Source organism: Lepidochelys kempii, chromosome 20 (assembly GCF_965140285.1).
Source record: "Lepidochelys kempii isolate rLepKem1 chromosome 20, rLepKem1.hap1, whole genome shotgun sequence".
NCBI classification, from domain to species: Eukaryota; Metazoa; Chordata; order Testudines; family Cheloniidae; genus Lepidochelys; species Lepidochelys kempii.
In genome coordinates, this window is record NC_136399.1 from 25,659,957 (window position 1) to 25,682,532 (window position 22,576).

Genomic DNA, 22,576 nt, shown 5'->3' on the forward strand with positions numbered 1-22,576 from the left:
GGCAGAACAGCTGTATTCCAAAGCACAGCCACACGGTACAGGGATCACTCCCCCAGCTCCGAAATACGGCTGCCTCTGGGGTGGGTTACAGCAGCTTCTATCAGCAAAAGAGCTGGTAGATTACACCAGTTCCCTGAGGGAAATAAGCTAGCCTGGCAGGACTTTGATACTCGCCCCCTCCCTCCACCCCCACAGAAGGATGGCTCAGGGCAGGCATTGGCAGGGAGAGCTGTGGGGAAATGGTCATAGGGAAGGGGGGGGGGAGGGACAGTATCCGATCAAAGCTGGGTCCCTTTGCCCCTGAGGTTACTTGAGGCCATCTTGTCCAGCCCCCGCCCTCCCACGCCGATCAGCAGCCAGGTTAATAATGGACGCTGGCAAACTGCAGGATCAGGGAAAGCGGATGCCAGGGAGCTGGGCTGGAGGGGGCCCAGGGCGGGAGGGGGGCTGTGGACACGTCCCAGGAGGCAGGCACGGGGTCAGCATACAGCAGGGAGAAAGGGAGTGGAATGGGGCCATATCCCTCGTTCCACCTAACTCATCTCTTCCCCCACGCATGCTACGTTCCCCCCATGCATACACACTCCAATGCATACAGGGTCCATTTCTACATACGGGCTCCCCAGAGATGGCTGCATGACAATGCTGGGTGAGCCAGCCCTGTGTGGCATTGCTGTGTGCTTTTATGTAGCTGCCAGGTCCCACCCCAGAAGCAGCTGCATTTCAGTGCTGGGTGAGTGATCCCTGTACAAAATTCCTGAGTACCGTTTTACAGCTGGCATGCCGCACCCCAGAAGTGGCTGCATTGCACTGTTGCACAAAGTGATCTGTATCTATATAGAGAGATTCTTCAAGATGAGAATCCACAGAGACATTTAAGATCCGGGCCCTGGTTTATCCTTCCCTCTCCTTGTCTTTTTCTTTCTGGCTCCCTCTGTTTCTCCTCCATCCTGCCGTTTTATTTTAGTCCTCTCCACAGCTGCTAATCGAATTCAAACCCATTTGCTTTACTGACAGCCCCCAGCCACAGACCGGCTGCCAGAGCTGAGGTGGGAGCAAGGGAAGGGCCAGAGGGAGTGAAGTCCCTGTGTATTCAAGCAAATAGACCTAGCCACAGAGGCAGCGAGCCAGAGGCCCCCACACTCCAGCCAACAGGCTACCCTGGCTCCTGTCCTTGTTCCTATCCTAAGTGAATTCTCTGCTCGGTCAGCAGCCTCAGAAGAGGCAAATCTCCTTCTGTTTCTACTCACTGTCCCCCTCTGCCAATGCTCTGCACTGTTACACAGCTGCCATGTCCCACCCCAGAGGTGGCTGCATGTTGGTGCTGGGTGAGCCATGCCTGCGTGGGGTTGCTGTGTGCTGTTACACAGCTGCTACGCACCCCTGGAAGGACTTTCTCTTGGGGCTGAGGGCAGTCTGGGCTCCGAGGCCCATTTGCTGAACTGGACTGAGACCTGTCAAACTCACTACAGGCAGGGCCACCCAATTCCATCATCCAGGTGACCGCCAGTGAGTGCAGCGGAGAGCCCAGGTGGGCTCTCTCCCCAGGGACATCAGTGGGAGCCCTCTGTCCAAACAGCTCCACATGACACTGCCTGGCACCCGTCCCCTTTGGAATTAAAGGTACAAAAGGTGCCGGGAGGCCGCCCAGCCTGGAGCCCTGAGCAAAGACCTGGGAGCCAGGACTCCTGGGTTCTATTCCCAGCTCACTAACGGTGATGCTCGGCAAGCCCCTTGGCCTTTCTGTGCCTCAGTTCCCCAGTCAGATAAATGGGGATCCCAATCCCTTCCACACCACAGGCTTAACAAGCGAGAGCGGAATCTTTGTGGTTATTTGCAGAGCCCTAAGGGCCGACGGCACTTTACCCCGGCCAGCTGTCAGCAGAGAGCCCAACCCAAGGGCTAGCCCTGACTAGCAGGGTGTCATTAGCCATCCCCAGCCCTGGCAGGGCTCCCGGGCACCCCAGACATCAAGGAGGGAGTGTCCCCCGAAACCTGTTCCACTCAACGGCCTGGTATGATGCTCTGGTAGTCAACCACTCCTCCCAGACGTTCCCCCGCAGGGCACATAGCCAGGGCTCCAAGGCCTTCAGACTAATTACTTCTGATTTGCTCCTTCCTAGGGACAGCAGCTGAAGGGGGAAGATCCTGGAGTGACTGTAACTTCTAATGGGTGTGTGTTGTAGGAGCCCTGGGCAGGGGATTGAACGAGAGATCACCAGCGCCAGGAGCATGCCCTACTCCTTAGCTGGGGGTCCAGCAGCCGGGGACCCGGCCCAGGACCTGCAATGCACTCCTCAGGGGCCCCAGGCGCAGAGTCATAAAGGGCTCCGCTGAGGCAGGGTCTGGAATTGCCCAGGTTTCGAGATCGTCTGCGTCCCTTTCTGAGCACAGCATCCTTCCCCTGCGCCGCCCAGCAACCTCCCCGGGGGGCGTCGAGTGGGGGAGCGGTCCCTGCAGCAAAGCAGGGCTGAGCGGAGAGAGGGGAAGGAGTTTGCCAGGCGGACCCCCTCGATGGGCAGCTCAGCCCTGTGCACATTGTCTTTGAGGTGCACACGGCTGCCCCCCAGGCATGCGCTCAGGTTCCATGGCCCGCTTGGCACTTTGGCCTCTCTGCCTGGTTAACTCCTACTCGTTGTTCTGTCAACACGGGGACCTGGCCTGAGACCCGACCAGCCAATTTCCCCCAACGAGGGGCCGGGCGCTTCGGTCTGGCCCTGGGCTGCATTTGAACTGGCGGCCTTGAGGTCAAAGCCCAGGAGGGAGCCTGGGGAGGGATCGGTCCCTATCCCCTGAGGCCACGCACCCTTCTCTCTCCCTCTGCGGCTCCCTCGCCCCCTAGTCCCCAGCTCACAGGCACCCGCGATAGTCGGTCCCTTCCATCCTCCACTTACCGCTGCTACCGTTGCTGCTGACTCTACCAGGGGTGGGGGGGGGAGGCACGGACAGGGGGCCAGGACCTGGGTGAGGCTTGCAGACCCCTGGCGGGGTCCCCTCCCCCGTCCAGCTGGGGGGCACTGCTCGGCAGGACTGCCGCCACTCCGCCGTCCGGCTCGCCAAGTCAACGGCGCGGCATCATCAAATCTCTCCCTCCGCCTCACGCTGGCTCTGAGCTCCCTGCCTGCGAGCTGCCTTCCCCGGCGTGGCTTTGGGGGGTGGCTCGGGAGAGCTGGTTAGGCCGGTTTGGGCTCAGGAGAAAGGTGCAGCCAGGGAGCGCTGGGCAAGGGAGGTGGATTTCCCAGAGGTACTGGAGCGGTTCCGGGTCTGGACGCCCTTGAGAGAGCTCTGCCGCTCCCCCCCATCCCGGCCCCTGCCCGCGTTCCTGGGTATGATCTGGAGACGCTATCAGCTGTCTGGCTGAATTATTTACCAGCATTCCTGGGCTGCCTTGTTCAGCCACCTGTCTGCTCTCTCACACGTGCGTGTCCGGTGGGAGTGCAGATCCCAGGCCCGCCTGGAAGGAGGCACTGGGCTCTCCATCTTCCTCTGAGCAGGACCCTCCAGCCAACCTGCTGGGGGACCCTGCTATCACCCCCAGCAGCCAGGAACAGCTGGCACAAGGGGCCGGCTTGGCATCCCTGTCCCTCGAGGGCCCTGCGGCAAGCGCCATAGCTAGGCACCACGGCATTGGAGGGCATTCCGCCCGCTGTGCCCGGGCACAACAGACAGCACCTGGCGTGGGACGATGGGAAAGGAGCCCGGAGTGGGTGAAGCACAGGGGGCAATGAAGCAAGCTACACATCGACACATGCTGGTCCCCGGCGGTGCTAAGCCAGGCAGCGAGGTGGCGGGCGCAGTGCGTGTGCGGAGACACGGTCTCTTGAATGGGGCTTGGGCGGGTCGGGTCCGTAAAGCTGTAACAAATAAACACTGGGGGCTTTCAATGGTCGGCAAAGGGAGGCCAGCTGGGCCTGGCCATCGCACTGCGGGGCTCGCGGCGGGTGCTTGCAGGCCATGGTTTCCGCAGCTGCTGTGTGGTGGGGCGTCGGCAGCCTGTGGAGAACGCCCCTGGCGGGCGTGGGGGTTGCGCGGCCAGGATCTGCTTTCTCCAGCCCCAGCAGGCAGGGGTCCTGCGTGCACCATGGCTCAGAGATCCTGTCGCACGCACCCCAGTGCAGCCCCCTCCAAATTTGGGCTAACCCCCCAGACTCCATCGCTTTGCCCAGCTAGGCCAGCCTCCCCCCGTGCCCCACACCTTTGGGGTGCATGGTGCCAGTGGCTTTGTGAACGCCTTGATGCCTGGCTGCCTGCCTCTGCTGGACAGTGTGGAAGGCATCCCCCGGCCGCAGCTCTGGCCCCCAGCATCATGGGGTCCGTGTGGCAGGAGGGACGTTTCCCCGAGTTTGGGTCAAGTGATTTTCCATTGAACCGAGGAATGTCTGGGCTTGGTCAGACCAATGGGCCTGTCACAGGGTGGCCTGGCCCTGTAATGGGAAATGGGGCTCGTCAACTGGAAAGGGAACGTGGGGTTAAGCCAGGCCACTGGGGTCAGCAGGGGAGAAGCCTGGGGAAAAGGAACCTCAGCAAAGAGCTGGGAGGGGAAAGTGCTGAGACCCCCAAGGCCCTTGCGGCAGACCATGGGATTCAAGGGGGCGGCGGGGGCTGCAGAGGGGGGTTTTCTGCTGAGCTGTCTGAGGCAGAGAGGAGACAAACCAGGGGTAGGGAAGGAGCGACGGCTGGACGAAGGGCTCCAGGCCCTGGCAGAAGATGCGGTTTGTGGGGTGGGGGAGGAGGCATAGGCATCAACTCTGCACCCACCAGTGTCTCCCCGTCCCAGCTCACCTCCGCCTCCTCCCCGGAGTGTGCCTTCCCGGCTTCTCCCTCTAGCTCCCAGCCCTTGCCGCCGCGAAACAGCTGTTTCGCGGCGGCAAGCGCTGGGAGGGAGGGGGGAACGCGGCGCTCTCCGGGAAGAGGCGGGGCCAGGGCGGGGATTTGGGGAAGGGGTCCAATAGAGGTAGGGAGGGGGTAGAGTTGGGGCGGGGACTTTGGGGAAAGGGTTGGAATGGGGGTGGGAGAGGGCGGGGCAGGGGTGGAATGGGGGCAGGGCCGGGGGTGGGGGGGGTTGAGCACGCACCGGCGCTGGCAAAAGTTGGTGCCTATGGGAGGAGGGTGGTTTCGAACCCCGCCCTGTGCTGGAGTGCTAGCTGCGGGAGAAAGCCCTGGTGGGCTAGTTCTGGGAGTCTCCCAGGGAAACTGAGGCTGGAGCTGCTGTGGCGCCTTCCCTGGCTATGAGAGGGTAGTGACTCTGTTACAGGGCCCATCTAGGCTTGGACCCCTCAGGTCACACCACTGGAGAATACAGGGGCAGGAAATACATTTGTCTGCTGCCCAGGAAGGCTGAGCTGCTCATGACACTGTGTCCCGAACACTGAGCTAGGAACCGTCTTGCAGGTCGGCTGCCATGTGGGGCTGGGAGGGGGTGGAGGGAACACTGTAGCATCACAGCTGCCCCCTCCCACCCCCTGAGCATCACAGCTCCTCTGCCAAACATGGGGCTTGGGGAGCGGGACACATCTGGCTTCAGGGCCCCTTGCCACAGGCTGCGTCCTAGCCGCCAGCCAGCCAATGTCAGGGGGCGCTGGATGGGTCTCTCAGAGCAATGCTTAGAGATACAGAGAGACACCTATGTACCTGTTGTGACGAAGTGGGACTGTTCTTAATGTTTCCTTTGAATAGTGTGGGGTGCCTCAGTTTCCCCTATCCAGTCCTTGAGTGTCTGGGTGGTGGGGTAAGGGTGTATGATCATTGCAGAGCCCTAGAGGGCAGGTGTGTGCAGGGGTCTGGACAGAAACAATGGTCGACACCCTGTTTCCTGGCAACTGATGGCCTGGGCCCTTCCCCCCTGCAAGGTGAGAGCTAAAGGGTTGGAGAACAAAGGAATCCGGTGACCTCCTGGCCCGGGAAAGGGTCAAAGCCCAGAGAAGGTGGGGCTGGAGGGAGCTGAGGGGTCCTGTTCTCTGCACCTGCAAGCTCTGTGTTAGACCATGTTCCTGTCGTCTAATAAACCTCTGTTTTACTGGCTGGCTGAGAGTCACGTCTGACTGCGAAGTTGGGGGGCAGGACCCTCTGGCTTCCTCAGGAGCCCCACCTGAGTGGACTTGCTGTGGGAACCGCACGGAAGGGAGAGGATGCTGAATGCCCGGAGGTCAGACCCAGGAAGGTGGAAGCCGGGTGAGCTGTGTGTCCTGAAGACAGGCTGCTCACAGAAAGGTGACTGCCCCAGAATCCTGACTGGCTTCATGGGGAGCAGTTCCAGAGCATCGCCCAGGGACTCCGTGACAACTGGTGGCAGCGGTGGGATCTACTGCACCCCGTGGACGGCGCTTCCTGCAGTAAGTGACTGGGAAGCAGTAAAACGAAGGGGGATTGACGGGGACCAGGCGTGCTGAAGATTCAGAGAGAGATGGTTTCAGGGGGCGGTTAACCCCTGGGAGTGTGTGACCAGAGAGAAGGACTTTTGCAGTAACAGGGTCCCCTGGGGGATTGCAGCAAGCAGTCCCAGGGGCGGAGGAGTCTGCAGCTTGACCCTGGCAAAGAGGTGGTGACCTTGAGAAGGGCTGGCACACTAGAGGTTCTCCCTGGAAACCGTGGGGAGCTGAGAGCACACAGGCCTGTGAGTCCACAACCACTTGGGAAGAGCGGAGTGACGGCCTGTCACCGTCTCCTTAAGAAGGACATTGTAACCCTGTGCAGGAAGAGGGGATTGAGCATTGGAAAGTTCACCAAAGCAGAGTTAATCGTGCAGCTGGAGGAGGATGACCGCTCTAAGGAACAGATTCCTGACCCCAAATGGGGCTATAGCAGGATCTGGGAGCAGCTGGAGTGGGAGCCAGGCATCCCCAAGACTCCTGTCCCCGACCAGACGAGGGTCTTCACAATCGGGTTCCCCGTCGGGGGATCGGAGACGGACGGGATTGGAGCTGAGTCCGAGAGAGCAAGAGGACGGTGAGAGACAGCGAGAGCCCGAGAAAGAGCTGCAGAAGCAGCATGAACTGGCGGTGGTGGGGTGGAGAGGCCTAGGGGACCTCCCAGGGGTGCATGGGGATAGACCCCGGGGGGCCAGTTCCGCAGGGAACCTCGAGAGTAAATTGCTGCCCCTGGTTAAGGAGCAGGGGGATGTGGATGGCCACCTCACTGCCTTTGAGCAGGCTGGAGATTTGAACCAGGGGGACCCTGCGAAAAAGCCCCGGCGTCTAGCTCCCTTGCTGGGTCCCAAGCCATAGACTCCATCAGCCAGATGGGTGGGGAGGTGGACAGGCTCATACTCCTGACCCCAACCGATATGTCTGTGTGGAGTTTCCTGGGGCCAGGCCCCTCGGACCTCCAGTGGGAGCGGAAGGTGATGGTCAATGGGGAGACATTCCTGGGGTGGCGAGATCCTGGGACAGGGAGAACTGTTGTCAGGCCCCGGGTGGTGCAGCCTCAGATGCTGAGGGGCTGTGTGAGGGTCCCAGGGACGAAGCCCCTCACCCTGCCTATGGCCCAGATCCCTGTGCAGACCCAGGAGGGGTCGGGCTGTCTGGTTGTTGGCGTTTTCCAGGACACCAGCTGCGAGACCCTGTTGTGGGGTGATTGTGTCTCTTTGGGACAGGATCCAGGCCCTGCTCCTGTAACTCCCAAGGGTTTGAATTTGAATCCAGAGAACCAATCGGCAGACAGGGAAATGGTCAGTGAAAATGCAGATGACCTGGCTGGCAGCGGGGAGGAGCCGCTAGGCCCAGGCTACCTGCCTGCCTGTGACCAGACCCCTGGGGCTCCCTGCCCCCCTGCACACCGGAGAGGGGGCTCACTCTGGCTCTGATGCAGTGAGGAAAGCAGCGAGCTCGCTGCCTACCCCACTGGGACAGCCAGGGCAGTGCTGAGCACAGTGGGAGCTGAGACCCCAGCTGAGTGGGGGGAGACACAGGCAGGGCAGGGGATCTGTTGGGAGTGGCAAGGTGCTGGGTAAGGAAAGTCTGGATGAGCCTAGGCAGCCTTGTGAGCTGATGGCTGTGTCTAGTCAGCAGGGTGGGAAGGCGAGGAGAGTGGAAGACGAGTGTCCCTGGACCTTACCTGTTAGCTGGGTGGAGAAGTGGGACAGTGAAGGAAACGCGCCCGTGTCTGTCAGGGGTATTGACTTGCCTATGGAGGGAGCTACCCTGGTCTCCAAGCAGTTGTCTGTGTCTCCAAGCCTTGTGTGCTGGGACCAGGGGAATGAGCTCCCAAGCTGTGGGTCTGGGAAAGGAGAAAGTGTGTCTGGCTCTTCTTTGTCTGTGGGGCGAAAGAAGGGGCCTTTCAGCCTGTGATGGTTGAGGGTCGTGCAGTTGTCTCAGAGCTGGTTCTGGATTCAGCTAACGCCCAGGAAGGGAAGGGTCCTAAGTTTGTGTCTGCTCGGGAGAATGGCCCTGTAACTAGGTCGCATCCAGTTAGTGTCTATGTAAAATCCCCGAGACCAGACAATTCTGGTGCTTGTATTTTGCTTGTTGCTAGTGTGTTGTTGGAAAGGGTGTAGCAACTCTGACTAATCAGGGTGAGATCCTAGCCAGGACACAAGGAGAGCATGAAGGTGTGTGATTGTGTTACCTACTGAGGGTGTGGAAACCTGTAGCAAGGAGGAAAAGATTCCTGAACTTGTGTGTGGCAAAAGGAAGGAGAATGCTTCTGACTTTTTATCTAGGAAGTCTGTGAGTTTGCCTGAAAGGGGATTGTGTAGGAAACCGCTGGATGGGCCAGAGGTAATTCTGGATGTAAGGGAGACCCAGAAAGAGTCTGTTGTTGCTCAGGAAAGTGTTCCTCTAGAGCAAGCCCTTGTTAAAGAGGGTAAGAGCAGAATTTCTGTGCGGGGTGAATTGTTGCATAGAAAAGCCCTTGGGAAAGGAATCCTCATGGAGTCTTTGCAAGCAGTTTACTGCAACTGAAGGGTGTGAAAGTGATTTAATCAAGAAAGTTTCAGTTCCTAACAGCCAGAAATTTTCTGTTGTGAATGGATCCACTGACTTCCCTGTTGAAAGACCCAGTGTGGAGAGCTTTGAGAAGGTCTCAGATGAAGTGAAAGCTGTTAAGAAAGTTAAACAGTCTGATAACCAAGTGGCTGTGTTTGGCCAGCTTGTTGGGGAGAAGACCCAATCCCAGTTTGACCCCCTGGGGTTTTGGGGATGGCCAAAGGGCCCAGGCTGCATAAACCTTCCCACATGCGGCCTGCGAGTGCTATTGACCACCCCCGACCTAAGGGAGGGCGTGAAACTGGGAGGGCCTGGTGTAACTCCTACCAAGGAATGGGAGAGATGCTGGGGCATCCATGGGAATGCTGGTGGCTTCGAACTTCCCCAGGTCACAGGCTAAAGTGACCCCGCTCAGTTCGATCTCGAAGTGGGGAGAGATGTGACGAAGTGGGACTGTTCTTAATGTTTCCTCTGAATAGTGTGGGGTGCCTCAGTTTCCCCTATACAGTTCTTGAGTGTCTGGGTGGTGGGATAAGGGTGTATGATCACTGCAGAGCCCATAGAGGGCAGGTATGTGCAGGAGTCTGGACACAGAGAATGGCTGACACCCTGTTTCCTGGCCTGGCCTTTCCCCCCTGCAAGGTGAGAGCTAAAGGGTTGGAGATCAAAGGAATCAGGTGACCTCCTGGCCGGGGAAAGGGACAAAGCCCAGAGGAGGTGGGGATGGAGGGAGTTTCAGTTTGGGGCTAGCTGGGACATGGAGTGAAGTACAGACGTGGTTGTCTGGCTCACTGCCCCCCAAAATGGACCCAGCTGAGGGGTCCTGTTCTCTGCACCTACAAACTCTGTGTTAGACCATGTCCCTGTCGTCTAATAAACCTTCTGTTTTACTGGCTGGCTGAGAGTCCCGTCTGACTGCGGAGTTGGGGGGCAGGACCCTCTGGCTTCCCCAGGACCCCGCCTGAGTGGACTCGCGCACAGAGGGGCAGAGGATGCTGAATGCTCCAAGGTCCGACCCAGGAAGGTGGAAGCTGGGTGAGCTGTGTGTCCTGCAGACAGGAAGGCGACTGCCCCAGAGTCCTGCCTGGCTTCATGGGGAGCAGTTCCAGAGCATCGCCCGGGGAATCTGTGACACCTGTACACACACACACACATCTCTCACAACGTGTGCCGGTCTTCATCCAGGGCACTCACTGCCCCGCTAGCAACTCTTGGGGTGGCTGGGGGGGAGACGGGACGATCGCTGAACGAACTCGCACAGAAAAACAACACCCTATCACCCGTGGGCGGACACTTCCCACAGCGCGATCACTCCATTGCTCCCCTCTCAGTCCTCATCCTGCCACAAAACCTGCCCCACCCCAGCAAAAGACACGCCGGGAGCTTAAATTCAGAACTTTGCTAGACGCTAAAAATCAGGGACTGAGCAGAGACCCTGGATTTACGGCTTAGTGCAACAATCTGCAACCCACTAAACCAGCGGCTCTCAACCTTCCCAGATGCCTGTGCCCATTGCAGGAATCATAGAATCATAGAATATCAGGGTTGGAAGGGACCTCAGGAGGTATCTAGTCCAACCCCCTGCTCAAAAGCAGGACAAAAGGAGTCGGATTGGTCTCACGTACCCCAAGTTTCACCTCACTCAAAACCTACTTGCTCATACAATCAGACATAAAAATACCAGAGTGCCGCAGCCCACGATTACTGAACAAATGCTGACTCCCTCATTCTTACCGTATCATTTTAAAATAAATCGATCGGAATGGAAATATTGCATTTACATTTCTGCGTATGGTCTATAGAGTGGTAGAAACAAGTCACTGTTGGGGATTTTAGTGTGTGCTGACTGGGCTAGTGATTGTTATGTCACCGGTTGTAAAACGAGGCAAATCTCTAGATCAGCTGATGGACCCCTGGCAGGCCCGTGGGTTCCCCTGGTTGAGAACCGCTGCACTAAACCCCATAAGCTGGGCCTGGATGACAGGGGATGGATCACTCACTAATTGCCCTGTTCTGCTCATTCCCTCTGGGGCACCTGGCATTGGCCACTGTCTGAAGACAGGGCACTGGGCTCGATGGACTGTTGCTCTGCCCCAGTTTGGCCCTTCTTATCTTCACAAAACTCCCCGCCCCCGCCCCTGCCCCCCCCCCCCCACGCTCCCTTTCCCCCCTAGGACTGGAGAGCTGTTAATGGCCAATCACCTTGAATGATCCCTTGGAATGTTTTGTTCCAGAGGAGTCTGTATCCACAGAAAGAACAGGAGGCCTTGTGGCACCTTAGAGACTAACCAGTTTATTTGAGCAGAAGCTTTTGTGAGCTACAGCATCCGATGCATCCGATGAAGTGAGCTGGAGCTCCCGAAAGCTTCTGCTCAAATACATTGGTTAGTCTCTAAGGTGCCACAAGGCCTCCTGTTCTTTCTTGGAATGTGTGGGACCCATTTCTGCTAAACAAGCTGTTCCACTTTCTCTGAGCTGCCGTGCTGTGAGCTGGAGAAGAGCTCGGTGACAGCTTGTGTCCCTCCCCGAAGGTATTTATCTCACCCACCTTGTGTGTCTAATAGCCTGGAACCAACTACTCCCCACCTACGCACTCTTTCACCCTGCTGCCACTAGGTGGTGCCCAATTAGACTTTTGCTCCCCGCCTTCAGGAAAACCTCCCAGTGTGTTTTCATTCAGCAAGGCGGACGCTGGACGCCTGGGTCCTTTTCTGCCCATCTGCACTGGGAAGTGGTGGGGCCCGAGCGCACAGGGGCCATGGTCCTAATGAACCGGGCACTGGACTCAGCTTCCCTCTAAGACAAGGAAGCTTTTGTCCAGGCCCAGGATCAGTCCCGGAGCCCACTTCCCCGACGCTTGTGATAATGCCACTCCCCCGCACCTCTTTCCTTGGCAGGGCAGGGAGCAAATGCAAAGCGCTCAAAGGAAATGCTCCTTCATGCCCTCTTCAGGGAGCCTGTGGAACTCCCTCCCACGGGACGGTGTGGGGCTGGAGAATCCAACAGGGGTTGGAAGTTTACACTGCTAAGGAGAAGGCCCAGAAGTAGAGCAGTTTGTGCTAACAAAGAGATTTGAAAGAGTTAAAAATACCATGTGCTTCAGGGGTTTAAGGCAGGGGTGTGAGGAGGAGACCTTGATGGGGGCAGATTATCCCATGCCTGCCTGCTTCCGGGGGACACACCCCTATCCCTGAAGAACCTGGCTTTGGCTAAGCTGGGGAGGATGCTAAGCTTGGCTCTGTGTGTGGGCATTCCCGTGTGCCCGGAGACTGAGCCACTCAGAGCTGAAAGCTCAGAGACCCCTAAAACCCGCCTGGATGCTTTCACCTTCAGCCCTGCAGTGCCTGGGTTCTGGTCCCAGCTCCGGGAGGGGGCTGGGGGCTGTTTGTTAGAGACAGGGGGAGGCCTAGGAGCCAGGACACCTGGGTTCTATTCCCCGCTTTGACTCTCCCGTGCTCCAGCTGACCTTGGGCTGCCTCCCCATCCTGTTGTTGCTCCCCTTCCCCACGGTGATTGCGATCTCTCGTGGCTGGCAAGGGCAGGCTGGCATGTCCCATGCCCCCTGCGGCCCTGCGTGCCGATCCTGTTTGCTCCGGCCCCGGCGATTTCGACACCCACAAAATGAGAGGCGACCGTACAGATCCCAAACCCTGGGGCTATGCCAGTGACTGTGCCAGGCCCTGCCCGTCCCCCCTCCCTCCTTTGGCTCAGCAGCTGGATCCGGTCCCTGCCAGGCAGCCGAGAGGTTGTGCAAAGCCTTTGAGCCTGATCTGAATTAGCTGAGTCCTTGAGTGTCCTCTAATCCTGTGTAAACAGCTGGGGGGGGAGTACTTAGCACTGATGACCCCACCACCACCACTCCATCCTGGCCTGGCTGCTGTGCCAGGCTAGACTCCAGCTCCAATCCCTCCCCCCACACCTGGATCACATCCCCGGCTGGGTACGCACCTGCCCAAAGTCAGCAGCAAGGTGACTGGAGCCAGGAGGTGCCTTCCCTGGGGTGGGGAAAGAGGGGTGTTAAAAGGGAGGGGATACGTCGACAATCTGCCTTAGAGGGCTCCCAGTATTCCAAAGGGCACACCCCATATTCCCTGGGGGACCCCAAAGTTAGCCACTCCCCTTTTATGCTCTCCCCCCCACTTAGTGGGATCCCTGACAAACCTCTCCCCGGCCCCCACCATTTCCATTCCCAGCAGCGACCTTTCCATTTTTCTCTTCGGGGGCAATGGGGGAACCCATCAACCTGGGTGGGTTTGGGGTCTCTACCTGCCCCGCTGGCTGAGATGCAGCATCCTTGTTTGACTGGCATGGGTGACCCAGTCCCATCCCATAACAGTAATGGCCAGAGGCCCCCTAACCAAGAGCAAGACCTCCATTGTGATGCCAGGGCGCTGCCCAGACCCCACCCAAAATCAGGGCCCTGTTGTGCCGGGCGCTGCCCAGACCCCAACTGAGATCAAGGCCCCGTTGCGCCGAGTGCTGCCCAGACCCTGACCGAGATCAAGGCCCCGTCGCGCCGGACACTGCCCAGACCCCAGCCAAGATCAGGGCCCCATCGCACCGGGCGCTGCCCAGACCCCAACCGAGATCAGGGCCCCGTCGCGCCAGGCGCTGCCCAGGCATTCAGTGAGAACTGGTGCTGCAGAGCTAACAATCCAAACTGATGTGGCGGATGAAGGCAGGATTGTTCTCCCCACAGTAAAGATGGGGAAACTGAGGCCCAGAGCTGAGATGTGACATACACCATGTCACGCAGAACTGGAAACAGAACCCAGGTATCCTGCATCCCAGCTGAGCTCAATAACCACAGAATGAACCATCCGCCTTCACCAGGCAGTCCCCCTCCCAGAGCAGCCTTTGCCTCTGTGTGCCATCCATGGGTCAAGAACCCCATACTGCAGTCATCTCCCAACCGCCGAGGCGTCTCCCTGTGCCTGGGTGACGGGGAGGGTGATTGGAAAGCTGCCCCAGGAGTGAGAGCTTGTGACTCCCCTGCCCCCCAGGCTGAGACCAGACAACTTGGTACATGTAACCCACACTCAGAACTACACAGCCAGGTGAGCCAAGGGGTGACACCCGCCCCCCGGGGACCAGCAGTGGCATTTGCAGAGGGGGGCAGCTACTCAGAGGTCCTCCCAGAAGTGTTGAGAATGAAGGGAGCTCCTGGGGACTCCAGCCCCGAGCTCTGCCAGCAGGGGGCGCTGCGGGGCGCGGGACAGGTGCGCTGGCTGGGGGTGGCTCCCGGCTGCTCCCAGCAGGGGGCGCTGCGGGGCGCGGGACAGGTGCGCTGGCTGGGGGTGGCTCCCGGCTGCTCCCGGCAGGGGGCGCTGCGGGGCGCGGGGCAGGTGCGCTGGCTGGGGGCGGCTCCCGGCTGCTCCCGGCAGGGGGCGCTGCGGGGCGCGGGGCAGGAGCGCTGGCTGGGGGCGGCTCCCGGCTGCTCCCGGCAGGGGGCGCTGCGGGGCGCGGGGCAGGTGCGCTGGCTGGGGGTGGCTCCAGGCTGCTCCCGGCAGGGGGCGCTGCGGGGCGCGGGGCAGGAGCCCTGGCTGGGGGTGGCTCCCGGCTGCTCCCGGCAGGGGGCGCTGCGGGGCGCGGGGCAGGAGCCCTGGCTGGGGGTGGCTCCCGGCTGCTCCCGGCAGGGGGCGCTGCGGGGCGCGGGGCAGGAGCCCTGGCTGGGGGTGGCTCCCGGCTGCTCCCGGCAGGGGGCGCTGCGGGGCGCGGGGCAGGAGCCCTGGCTGGGGGTGGCTCCCGGCTGCTCCCGGCAGGGGGCGCTGCGGGGCGCGGGGCAGGAGCCCTGGCTGGGGGTGGCTCCCGGCTGCTCCCGGCAGGGGGCGCTGCGGGGCGCGGGGCAGAAGCCCTGGCTGGGGGTGGCTCCCGGCTGCTCCCGGCAGGGGGCGCTGCGGGGCGCGGGGCAGAAGCCCTGGCTGGGGGTGGCTCCCGGCTGCTCCCGGCAGGGGGCGCTGCGGGGCGCGGGGCAGGTGCGCTCCCACCTTTCCAGGCTGCCGGTCCCTGCGCATCCCGGCGCGGCGCTGGCCCGGGGTTAATGTTTAATAGCCCCGTGTGTGCTCAGGGCCGGGGAGGGGCGCCGGGGGCCGCGCTCGCCACGGGCAGCTCCCGGCCCTTTGCCGTCCCGGGCTGCGCCGGCTGGAGATTAGCGCAGCGCGTGTCATTGGCTCAGCGGCCGGGGATAAATCACAGGGACCGCGGGGCACCGCGACCTTCCTGGTGCAGCCGCCCAGGGGTGCGCGGCTCGGGCCAGGTGGGCAGCGAGGGGCTGGCACCGGGAAACGGGGACCCCCCCCCAACGCCCGCAGAAACGTGAGTGAGGGTCGCGGCTCCAGCTGGGGGGTCAGCCAAGGAGGGAGGGGCCAGCAGTTAATCTTCTGTGCCGGGGGGCTGGGCAGGCGGACACGTATGTGGGGGGGCCCCGTGCCAGCGGTAAAGGGGGAGGACGCTGCTGGTGCCCCGGGGCTGCCCTGGTCTGGGAAGCATTTAAGCTCCCTGCGCATCTGTCATGTGTTTGGGGGCCAGACCCCTTTTTTCCCCTGCCCCCCCCCCCCCGCCACCCTGTAGCCCCCCAGGAGCGGGTGCCCAGGTGGGTGCAGAGGGGGAGGGGAAAGCCTGTTGCTTCTCATTGCCCAGAAGCAATTGCCTGCAGGGGGCAATCGGGGCAGGGGGTGGCGATGGGGTGGGGGGAGTGTGAGGTGGCAGGGACCGTCCTGGGCTGGGCCTGCGGTGATCAGAGCTCGCCAGCCACCCCGACACCACTGTAGGTGGGCGCAGGGATCCTGTTCTGCCCCCGTGACAAGGAGCTGGGGTCTGTGCCCTGTCCCCCCAGGTCCTCTTGCCCTTCTGGGTGCCTGGTAATTAAAGCTAGAAGGAGCCCCCCTCCACCCCCCGGGTGATGCCTGGGGGAGCCCTTCACATTGGTGCCAGGCAGGCACCAGCAGCGGGCGCCCTCACGTCATGAGCCTCCGTCCTCAGGGTGACCCTGGCAAGGTGGAAAATCACCCAGGAGAAGGAGTAGTTTGACAGCCTCAGGTTTCTCACGGCACCCACCAGGTTTATGCCCCTCCCAGGCTCAGCTCCCCTCTGACCCCAAACCCCTGAGGCTACCCCTGAAATCTAATCCCCCCTCTCCCTCCCTGGTGTGCACTGGCGAGGGGCAGCCCCAGGCACTCACCCTGGCATCTCTTCCTGCCCTAGGTTTCGCTGGAGAGCCCTGGCCTGGCCCTGATGGCAACGGAGGCTGCGTCCCTGCCACCCTCTTCCCCAGAGGGGTGCCAGGGGGATGCCCCCGCTGGCCTGTGCCCAGCTGAGGAGGGCATGGATGTCCCCGGGAAGGGGCACAGGCCAGGGGAAGGTAGCATTGACCCCGTCATTGCACAAGAGAGGGAGCCTGGGGCACCCAAGCCCCCTGGCACCACTGGCCAGGACGAGGCCCCAACACACGGACAGTCCCCTGCTGCCTCAGGGGAGGGGGGCAACCAGGCCGATCACTGCGGCGCCTGCCCCGCTCCCCCGGCGCAGCCAGACCCTGCTGATGCCTCAGGCCGGCCAGCCTGTGGAGGGGAGGGCAGCAAGGATGTCTTTGGTGACCCCCCCGATGCCACCCCCTCCTCGGAGCCACCTCAAGCTGCCAACGCCCACAGCCAAGCGAGCCCTGGGGAGCCAAAGCTGAGTGCCAGCTCCGAGCAGGGCTGCCAGGAGAGCACCGAGGCAGTGGGCACAGAGATGGGCGAGGAGAAGGCCCCCGGCCCGCATGGGGATGAGTCACCAGCCACCAGCCCGGGGTCAGAGCAGCCGGCGGAGGAGTCTGAAAAGGATCCCTGGCTGGCTGGGGAACAGGGACCCCATGCGCTGGATAGCGCTGGTGCCAAGGGGAGCCAGGATGCCAGCTGCCCACTCAAGCCGGATGGCACGCCGGTGCCAGGGGGACCCTTGCTGGCACCGGGGGACCTTGCCCCTTGCAGCCAGCAGGGGGCAGCAGGCGCCAGGCCTGAGACGGCAGTGCCAAGGTCTCCCGTGGCAACTGGTGACTCCTCTGGGCCTGCCCACCTGGCGCGCGATAGCAGCTGGGAGCCGGGGGGCGGGGAAGGCCAGAGGGAGGGACCAGCTGGCAGCTCACCAGGTGGAGCTGGTGACAACAATAAACCCCGGGGTGAGGTCGGAGCCGGGGCTGTGGTGGAATCTGAGCCAAACGAGGTGCCACCCAGCGCTGCCGGGCCCCGAGAGACCTTGCCCGGGGGAGACGGTGCCAGGGAGCCAGATGGTGCTGAAGATCTGGGCGATGCCGCAGGTCCAGCGGGTACCAGGGATCTGACAGGTACCAAAGATCCAGCCGGTCCGCCGGAGACAGCCGGTGCCACAGATCTGGCCAGTGGAGATCCAGCTGCTCCCAGCGATCGGGGCAGTGCGGCAGCTCCAGCCGGTGCCGACGGGCAGACCAGTGCCGGGGACCCAGCTGGGGCCAAAGACCCGGGAGCTGCCTTGGAGCAGAAGGGGGAGAGCATGGAGAACGGGGACCCCTCCAGTGACGGCGAAGCCTCTCCAGCCCTGAAGCCGGGCGGCGAGACCCCCATCGAGCGGGAGATCCGGCTGCACCAGGAGAGGGAGGAGACCCTGAGGCGGCAGCGGGGCCTGGCCAGCTCGCGGGACACCCAGCAGTACGTGGAGGTGCGGATGAAGCCCATCTTGAGCCAGGCCCAGCCACCCGCCCAGCTGCCCAAGGAGAAGGAGCGCCAGTGGGCCGGGGCCCAGATGCAGCGGGAGATCCAGCGGGAGAGGCTCCGTGAGGAAGACCTAGTGCAGCTGGGCAAGGTGCGGGGCACCTACGACCGGGGCACCGCCCAGGAGCTGCAGGAGAAGAAGATGCTCTTCGAGCAGCAGCCCAGCCCCGAGCCCCCTTCCCCCAGGAAGCCGGCAAGGGTCACCTGCAGCAGCAGTGCCGAGACCCCCCGAGATCAGGGCCCCCGGGGACCATCCTTCGCCAAGGCCAACAGCCGGGCCAACATGGTCATCCTGGAGCCCAGCACCCTGCTGCGCCCCAGCCCTGGCCGCCAGGCCCCCCTGGAGTGGAGCTCCTCGGCCCAGGGCAACCCCTTCTTCAGACTGCGCTCCAGGAGCCCCCAGTCCCGGCTGGAGTTGGAGGTGCAGGAGGCCCAGAAGAGGGAACAGGAGCTGCAGAAACAGAGGCACAGTCTGTACGGCTGGGACCTGCCCGGCGATGCCCAGGGGGCGGCCGATGGGGAGGAGCTGCGCCGCAGTCAGCCAGGTAAGGGGGGCGCAGCGGGGGCTGCACAAACCGGGTCTAGGGGCAGCTGGAGGAAGGCAGTGCTGATGAGAGGTTAGAGCACTGGGCCTAGGAGGCAGGACTCCTAGGTTCTTTCCCTGGAACCAGGTGGGAGCATTGCTTAATACCTAGAACTGGGGTCTGGGAGTCAGGACGCCTGGGTTCTCTTTCCAACTCCAAGAAGGAACAGGGCCTGAGAGCCTGTGATGGAGGCCTGAGAGCCAGGACTGGAGTCGATGGCCAGCTGTCACTGACTCCCTGTGCGACCTGCACTCTGTGCCTCGGTTTCCCCATCCGTAACATGGAGCTAATGACACTGACCATCTCTGAGGGCCACTGGGAGAGACCATTCCAGCCCAGCCGCCGGCTGTGACAGGGAGCTGTTCCCATGGGATGAGTGCAGTGGGACTCCCTTCCTGGCTGCCTCATGACTGGCATCCCACTCGTGCCCAGTGGGTGTTGCCAACGGGCCAGCAGGGTGTGTCCAGATAGTGGGGGTAACGGGCACCCAGATTTGCCCTTCTGCTGCTCCCCACAAGGGTCCAATGGCGCAGGCACGGGGCTGGCAAAGACCGCGACTCCTGGGGCAAGACACCCCGGTTCCGGAGCCGGGCGAGGCCTGGAAGAAGCAGGTGATAGATGTCAGCATGGTGGGGGCGGGAGAGAGGATCTAGGGGTACAGGAGGCAGGGGACCTCCAGGGGGCCCTGGAGGGCTGTAGAGAGACAGGTGCATCCCACACGGAGATGGGGGCTTTATCTCCCCTAAAAGGCTCTCTGCCTGTCTCAGCAGCACCTCCGTGAGTGCACCAACGTGCCATGTTCTTGGCATGTGTGGGACACGTCCCAGGGCCAGGGCTGAGAAGTCTCTAGCTGTCCCCAGGGAGAGAGGGAGGGGATCCCAGCAGCCCCTCTCCCCCCCTGACCCAAGGCCAGGCCAGGCCAGAGGCTGGGTTCCCAGCCCCAGCCAACCCGGGAGCTGCTGGCCCTGAGCTGCCCCTGGGGAGCCGGTGTGTGTATCCAGGGGGCGGTGGCTGCATCAGGGCGGGGCACGGTGCCGACCTTTGGCTAGAACGAAAGGGAAAGCCACTCAGCGGTGGTGGGAAGGGGGCAGGCTGGTGGGGCTGTGCCCGGGGCCCAGGGGGAGCCAGGAGCAGGGCCAGCCTGTGGTTTCAGAGCCGGGGTTCGCCCTGTTTCTGGGGATCAGGGCCCTGCTGCAGAGTCATGAGCTGAATGATCAGTATTTCAAGAGCGCCCGGATGCCACAATCAAGATCAGGACCTCACCACCCACCCCACTGTGCTAGCTGGGTGCTGCACGGACCCCCCTGAACTGACATTGGGCCCCCTTTGTCCCAGGTGCTGCATGGATCCTGACCCAGAACAGGGTCGCATTGCACCCAGTGCCACACAGACACCCCCCACCCCGCATCCTGAGACTGGGCCCCATTGTGCCAGGGACTGTGCAGACACCTAATGAGAGCCAGCCCCTGCCCCACGGGGCTCGGTCTAAAGAGACACAGGGAGGGAGGGGAAACCGAGGCCCAGAGGGCAGAAGTGGGTCACTGGCAGAGCCAGGAACAGAACCCAGGCATCCTGAATTCGGGTCCAGTGCCCTAGCCACTAGGTCACCCTATCTAGATGCATCCTCCACCAGCCCCCGGGGCAGGGTGAATTCCCCTAACCCAGCTGCTAGGGGGGCATGAGGTGGGGCACAGGGAAACTGAGGCTGAATCTCAGGGGGGCAGGCAGTGTTTCTTGCGGAGGAAGAGGTATTAGGGTACAGAATCTGGGGGGGGGGGCGTGGGAGCCCCATCACTCAGCCTGGCAAAGCCCCAGGAAGGAGGCGGAAGGAGCCTGCAGACCCTGAGCCACTTTCCTCCCCCTTGTTGCAGAGAGACCATCCTGCGGGAAGCTCGATGTGACCTGGCCTCCCCGCGCCCTGTCGGAGAGCCCCCAGGAGAATGGGCTGGACCAGGTAACTGCCCCCCTGGCCCCCCTGCCCCGCCTTGCACCGCTGACCCAGGTCACTGCCAGGCCTGGCCCTGCGCCAGGCAATGAGCCCTGGGAGCCGTGCTCTGCCACTGACAGGCATCAACCCCCATGAACACACGTGTGAGCGTGGACACGTGTGAAGGCGGCAACATGGGGAAGCGCCCACGGAACCTGCCTGGCCACAGACACATGCTCCAACACACAGTCACACGCCAGAGCCCAGAGCCGTTGCTATTCCTTGAGGAGCCCTGTTGGGTGAGGGGGGGGACATTCAGTCCTAGTGTCCCGACTCCTGGCAGATGCATGCGTGCAGCCACACACGGGCTGACATACGGTAGCGGCCGTGAGCCCCCTCCTGCGTGCTCACTGCTTTGGGAACAATTGCACACGCGTGTACAATGTGCAGTGCGGGCATTCGTGCATCCGCATAAACACAGCCACCTGAGCCCCCGTAACATAGAGACACGCGGCCGCGCGCGGCCTCCCCACACAAACACGCACCGACACACATGAATCCCCCCGGGAGCGCTGCGCCCATGCACAGAACACAGAGACGCACAAAACCACACGGACTCAAACACACACAAGCCTGCACCTGCTCCTCCTCACACGGACGCCTGCCCACGATCACGCAATGGTCACAACAGACATGTCTGGGCACACGCAACCGTCATCCCCTCTCCTGGGGCCCGGGGCCCTTTCGTCCTCTAGTGGCCAGTTCAGGACCTACCACAGCCTGGGACCCCCAGCAGTGGGTGTCATGGCAGCAGCCCCTTATGGTGGAAGGTCAAGGGTTCGATCCCCGCCATGGGCATGCAATCCTTGTTCATTCCAGAGCTGCCCCTGCAGTGGGCACATGGACACGTGGCCTGCCTCGCTGCAGGGAAAGGCCTCTCCCCCTTTGCCACGTATTTGCTAGATCTCTGCCTTTGTTGTCCTCAGTGGCTTACGCTGTCCCATCCCCACCACAGGTGGAGAAAAGCCCCCGGAGCCTTCGCCAGAAAAGTGCCTTAATCCAGCGCTGGGAGTCGGGAGCTGTCAGCAACCCGGAGAGCCAGGAGTAGGGAGCAGCACCGCGGAGGGAAGGGAGAGACAATGTGGAGGGTGGGGAACGTCCTAGCACCTCCCATCCCGCTCCAGAACCTACCCCCCACTTGATCCTTCCAGGATCCCACTGCTGGAACCACCATGTGCCCTTCCCACCTACCTGATTGGACAAAGCTTTAATGCGTGTGACCACCCAGGCCGGTTTGATTGGGTGATGAACTACTTCGCTTCACCTCCTCCCACCCCAGCTTTCTCCATGGACCAATCAGGAGAGACCTAGGTGAAACGCATTGTAGTTGATTATTTTTTAGAGCAAGCCAAATCCCAAATTAAAGGGATTTTGGAATCCACGGCAGGATGAGGCCTTTAACACTCTGGACTAGGCGCTGATCTGAGCTATCCCGGTGTGACTCCAGAGTCACTCAAATGGGGTGACTCCAGAGTCACACCAGTGTAAAGGCAATCAGAACCTGGTTCTCTATTATACTAAAACACACAGGCAAGCTTGTAAAACTTGTGGACCAGAATCGCAACCACTTTGAACTCTGGGTTGGGTGGGATTATGATTAGTGTGGCCTTGGGACGCCTGGGTTCTAGGCCCAGCTGTGCCACTGATTTCCTACATGTCCTTGTGCAAGTCACTTCACCACTCTATGCCTCAGTTTCTCTATCTTTTACATAGTGGGAGGATAATGCAACCCGCAGCAGAAATCATGAACATTTGGCCAAGTACTAGTATAACTTTGATCCCAAACATATTAAGCCTGACATAGTCTCCTCCCCAGAAGCAGTCGCTTCTGAAACAAGCCGACAGAGTAGTACTCAGAGTACTCAGGCATGAAATCATCTTGGGAAGAAGCTACTGGGCATTTTAAGCGAAAAGGGTTTAAGAAAAAGAATCAATAAACAAAAGCAAAAGCACCAAACGACTTGGCTTATTGCCACAACGATTCCAAGTGGAGTAACGCAAAGGTGGTCGAGAGTATGAGGTCGCAGCAGGGCCCCCCTGTCGGATTCATCAATAATCAAACTGATTAATTGCCAAAAGGTTTTATGTGAGGGCACTGAATGAGCCAGCTTGCAAGTTGAAAAACTCCCAGTGATGTCCATGGCAGTTTTGCCTGAGTGAGGACAGACCGGATCAAGGGGGGAGTGGGGGGGGGCGGGGAGCTGGCTGGCTGGGGCAGTTGGTGGGAAGGGCTGGGAGGCCCCATAGCAGACATTACTCTGGGAATTCACCGCTGCAGAGCACTGGAGAGCAGCCCACACACAGCCCTGTGCTGCTATAAAGTAGAGCCTCTCCCAGCTGCTCTAAGTGACACAGACG

General features: G+C 61.2%; 2 protein-coding genes across 2 annotated transcripts in view; one reads left to right on the forward strand and one right to left on the reverse strand.

Annotated features, from left to right (window-relative positions):
- Window positions 1-14,927, reverse strand: part of PALM3 (paralemmin 3) — a 28,785-nt gene extending 13,858 nt beyond the window's left edge. Inside the window, exon 1 of the mRNA XM_073318112.2 lies at window positions 14,909-14,927. The gene's annotated coding sequence lies outside the window, so the exon portion shown is untranslated. The remainder of the gene's footprint in view (window positions 1-14,908) is intronic.
- Window positions 14,928-14,998: 71 nt separating this feature from the next.
- On the forward strand, window positions 14,999-22,188 carry MISP3 (MISP family member 3). The gene is made up of 4 exons (XM_073318113.1): window positions 14,999-15,236; window positions 16,125-18,192; window positions 20,103-20,185; window positions 21,174-22,188. The coding sequence occupies exons 2-4, from the start codon at window positions 16,155-16,157 to the stop codon at window positions 21,264-21,266; spliced, it is 2,214 nt and encodes a 737-aa protein (XP_073174214.1). The 5' UTR covers window positions 14,999-15,236; window positions 16,125-16,154; the 3' UTR covers window positions 21,267-22,188.
- The last annotated feature ends 388 nt before the right edge of the window (window positions 22,189-22,576 follow it).

What these genes read in the sequence shown, in the direction of transcription:
- MISP3 (XM_073318113.1), top strand. Translation starts at nt 16,155, where the DNA reads ATGGCAACGGAGGCTGCGTCCCTGCCACCCTCTTCCCCAGAGGGGTGC. An exon ending in GCTGCGCCGCAGTCAGCCAG is followed by an intron (nt 18,193 to 20,102) that starts GTAAGGGGGGCG and finishes CCCTTGTTGCAG; the next exon opens with AGAGACCATCCTGCGGGAAG. An exon ending in AGGAGAATGGGCTGGACCAG is followed by an intron (nt 20,186 to 21,173) that starts GTAACTGCCCCC and finishes TCCCCACCACAG; the next exon opens with GTGGAGAAAAGCCCCCGGAG.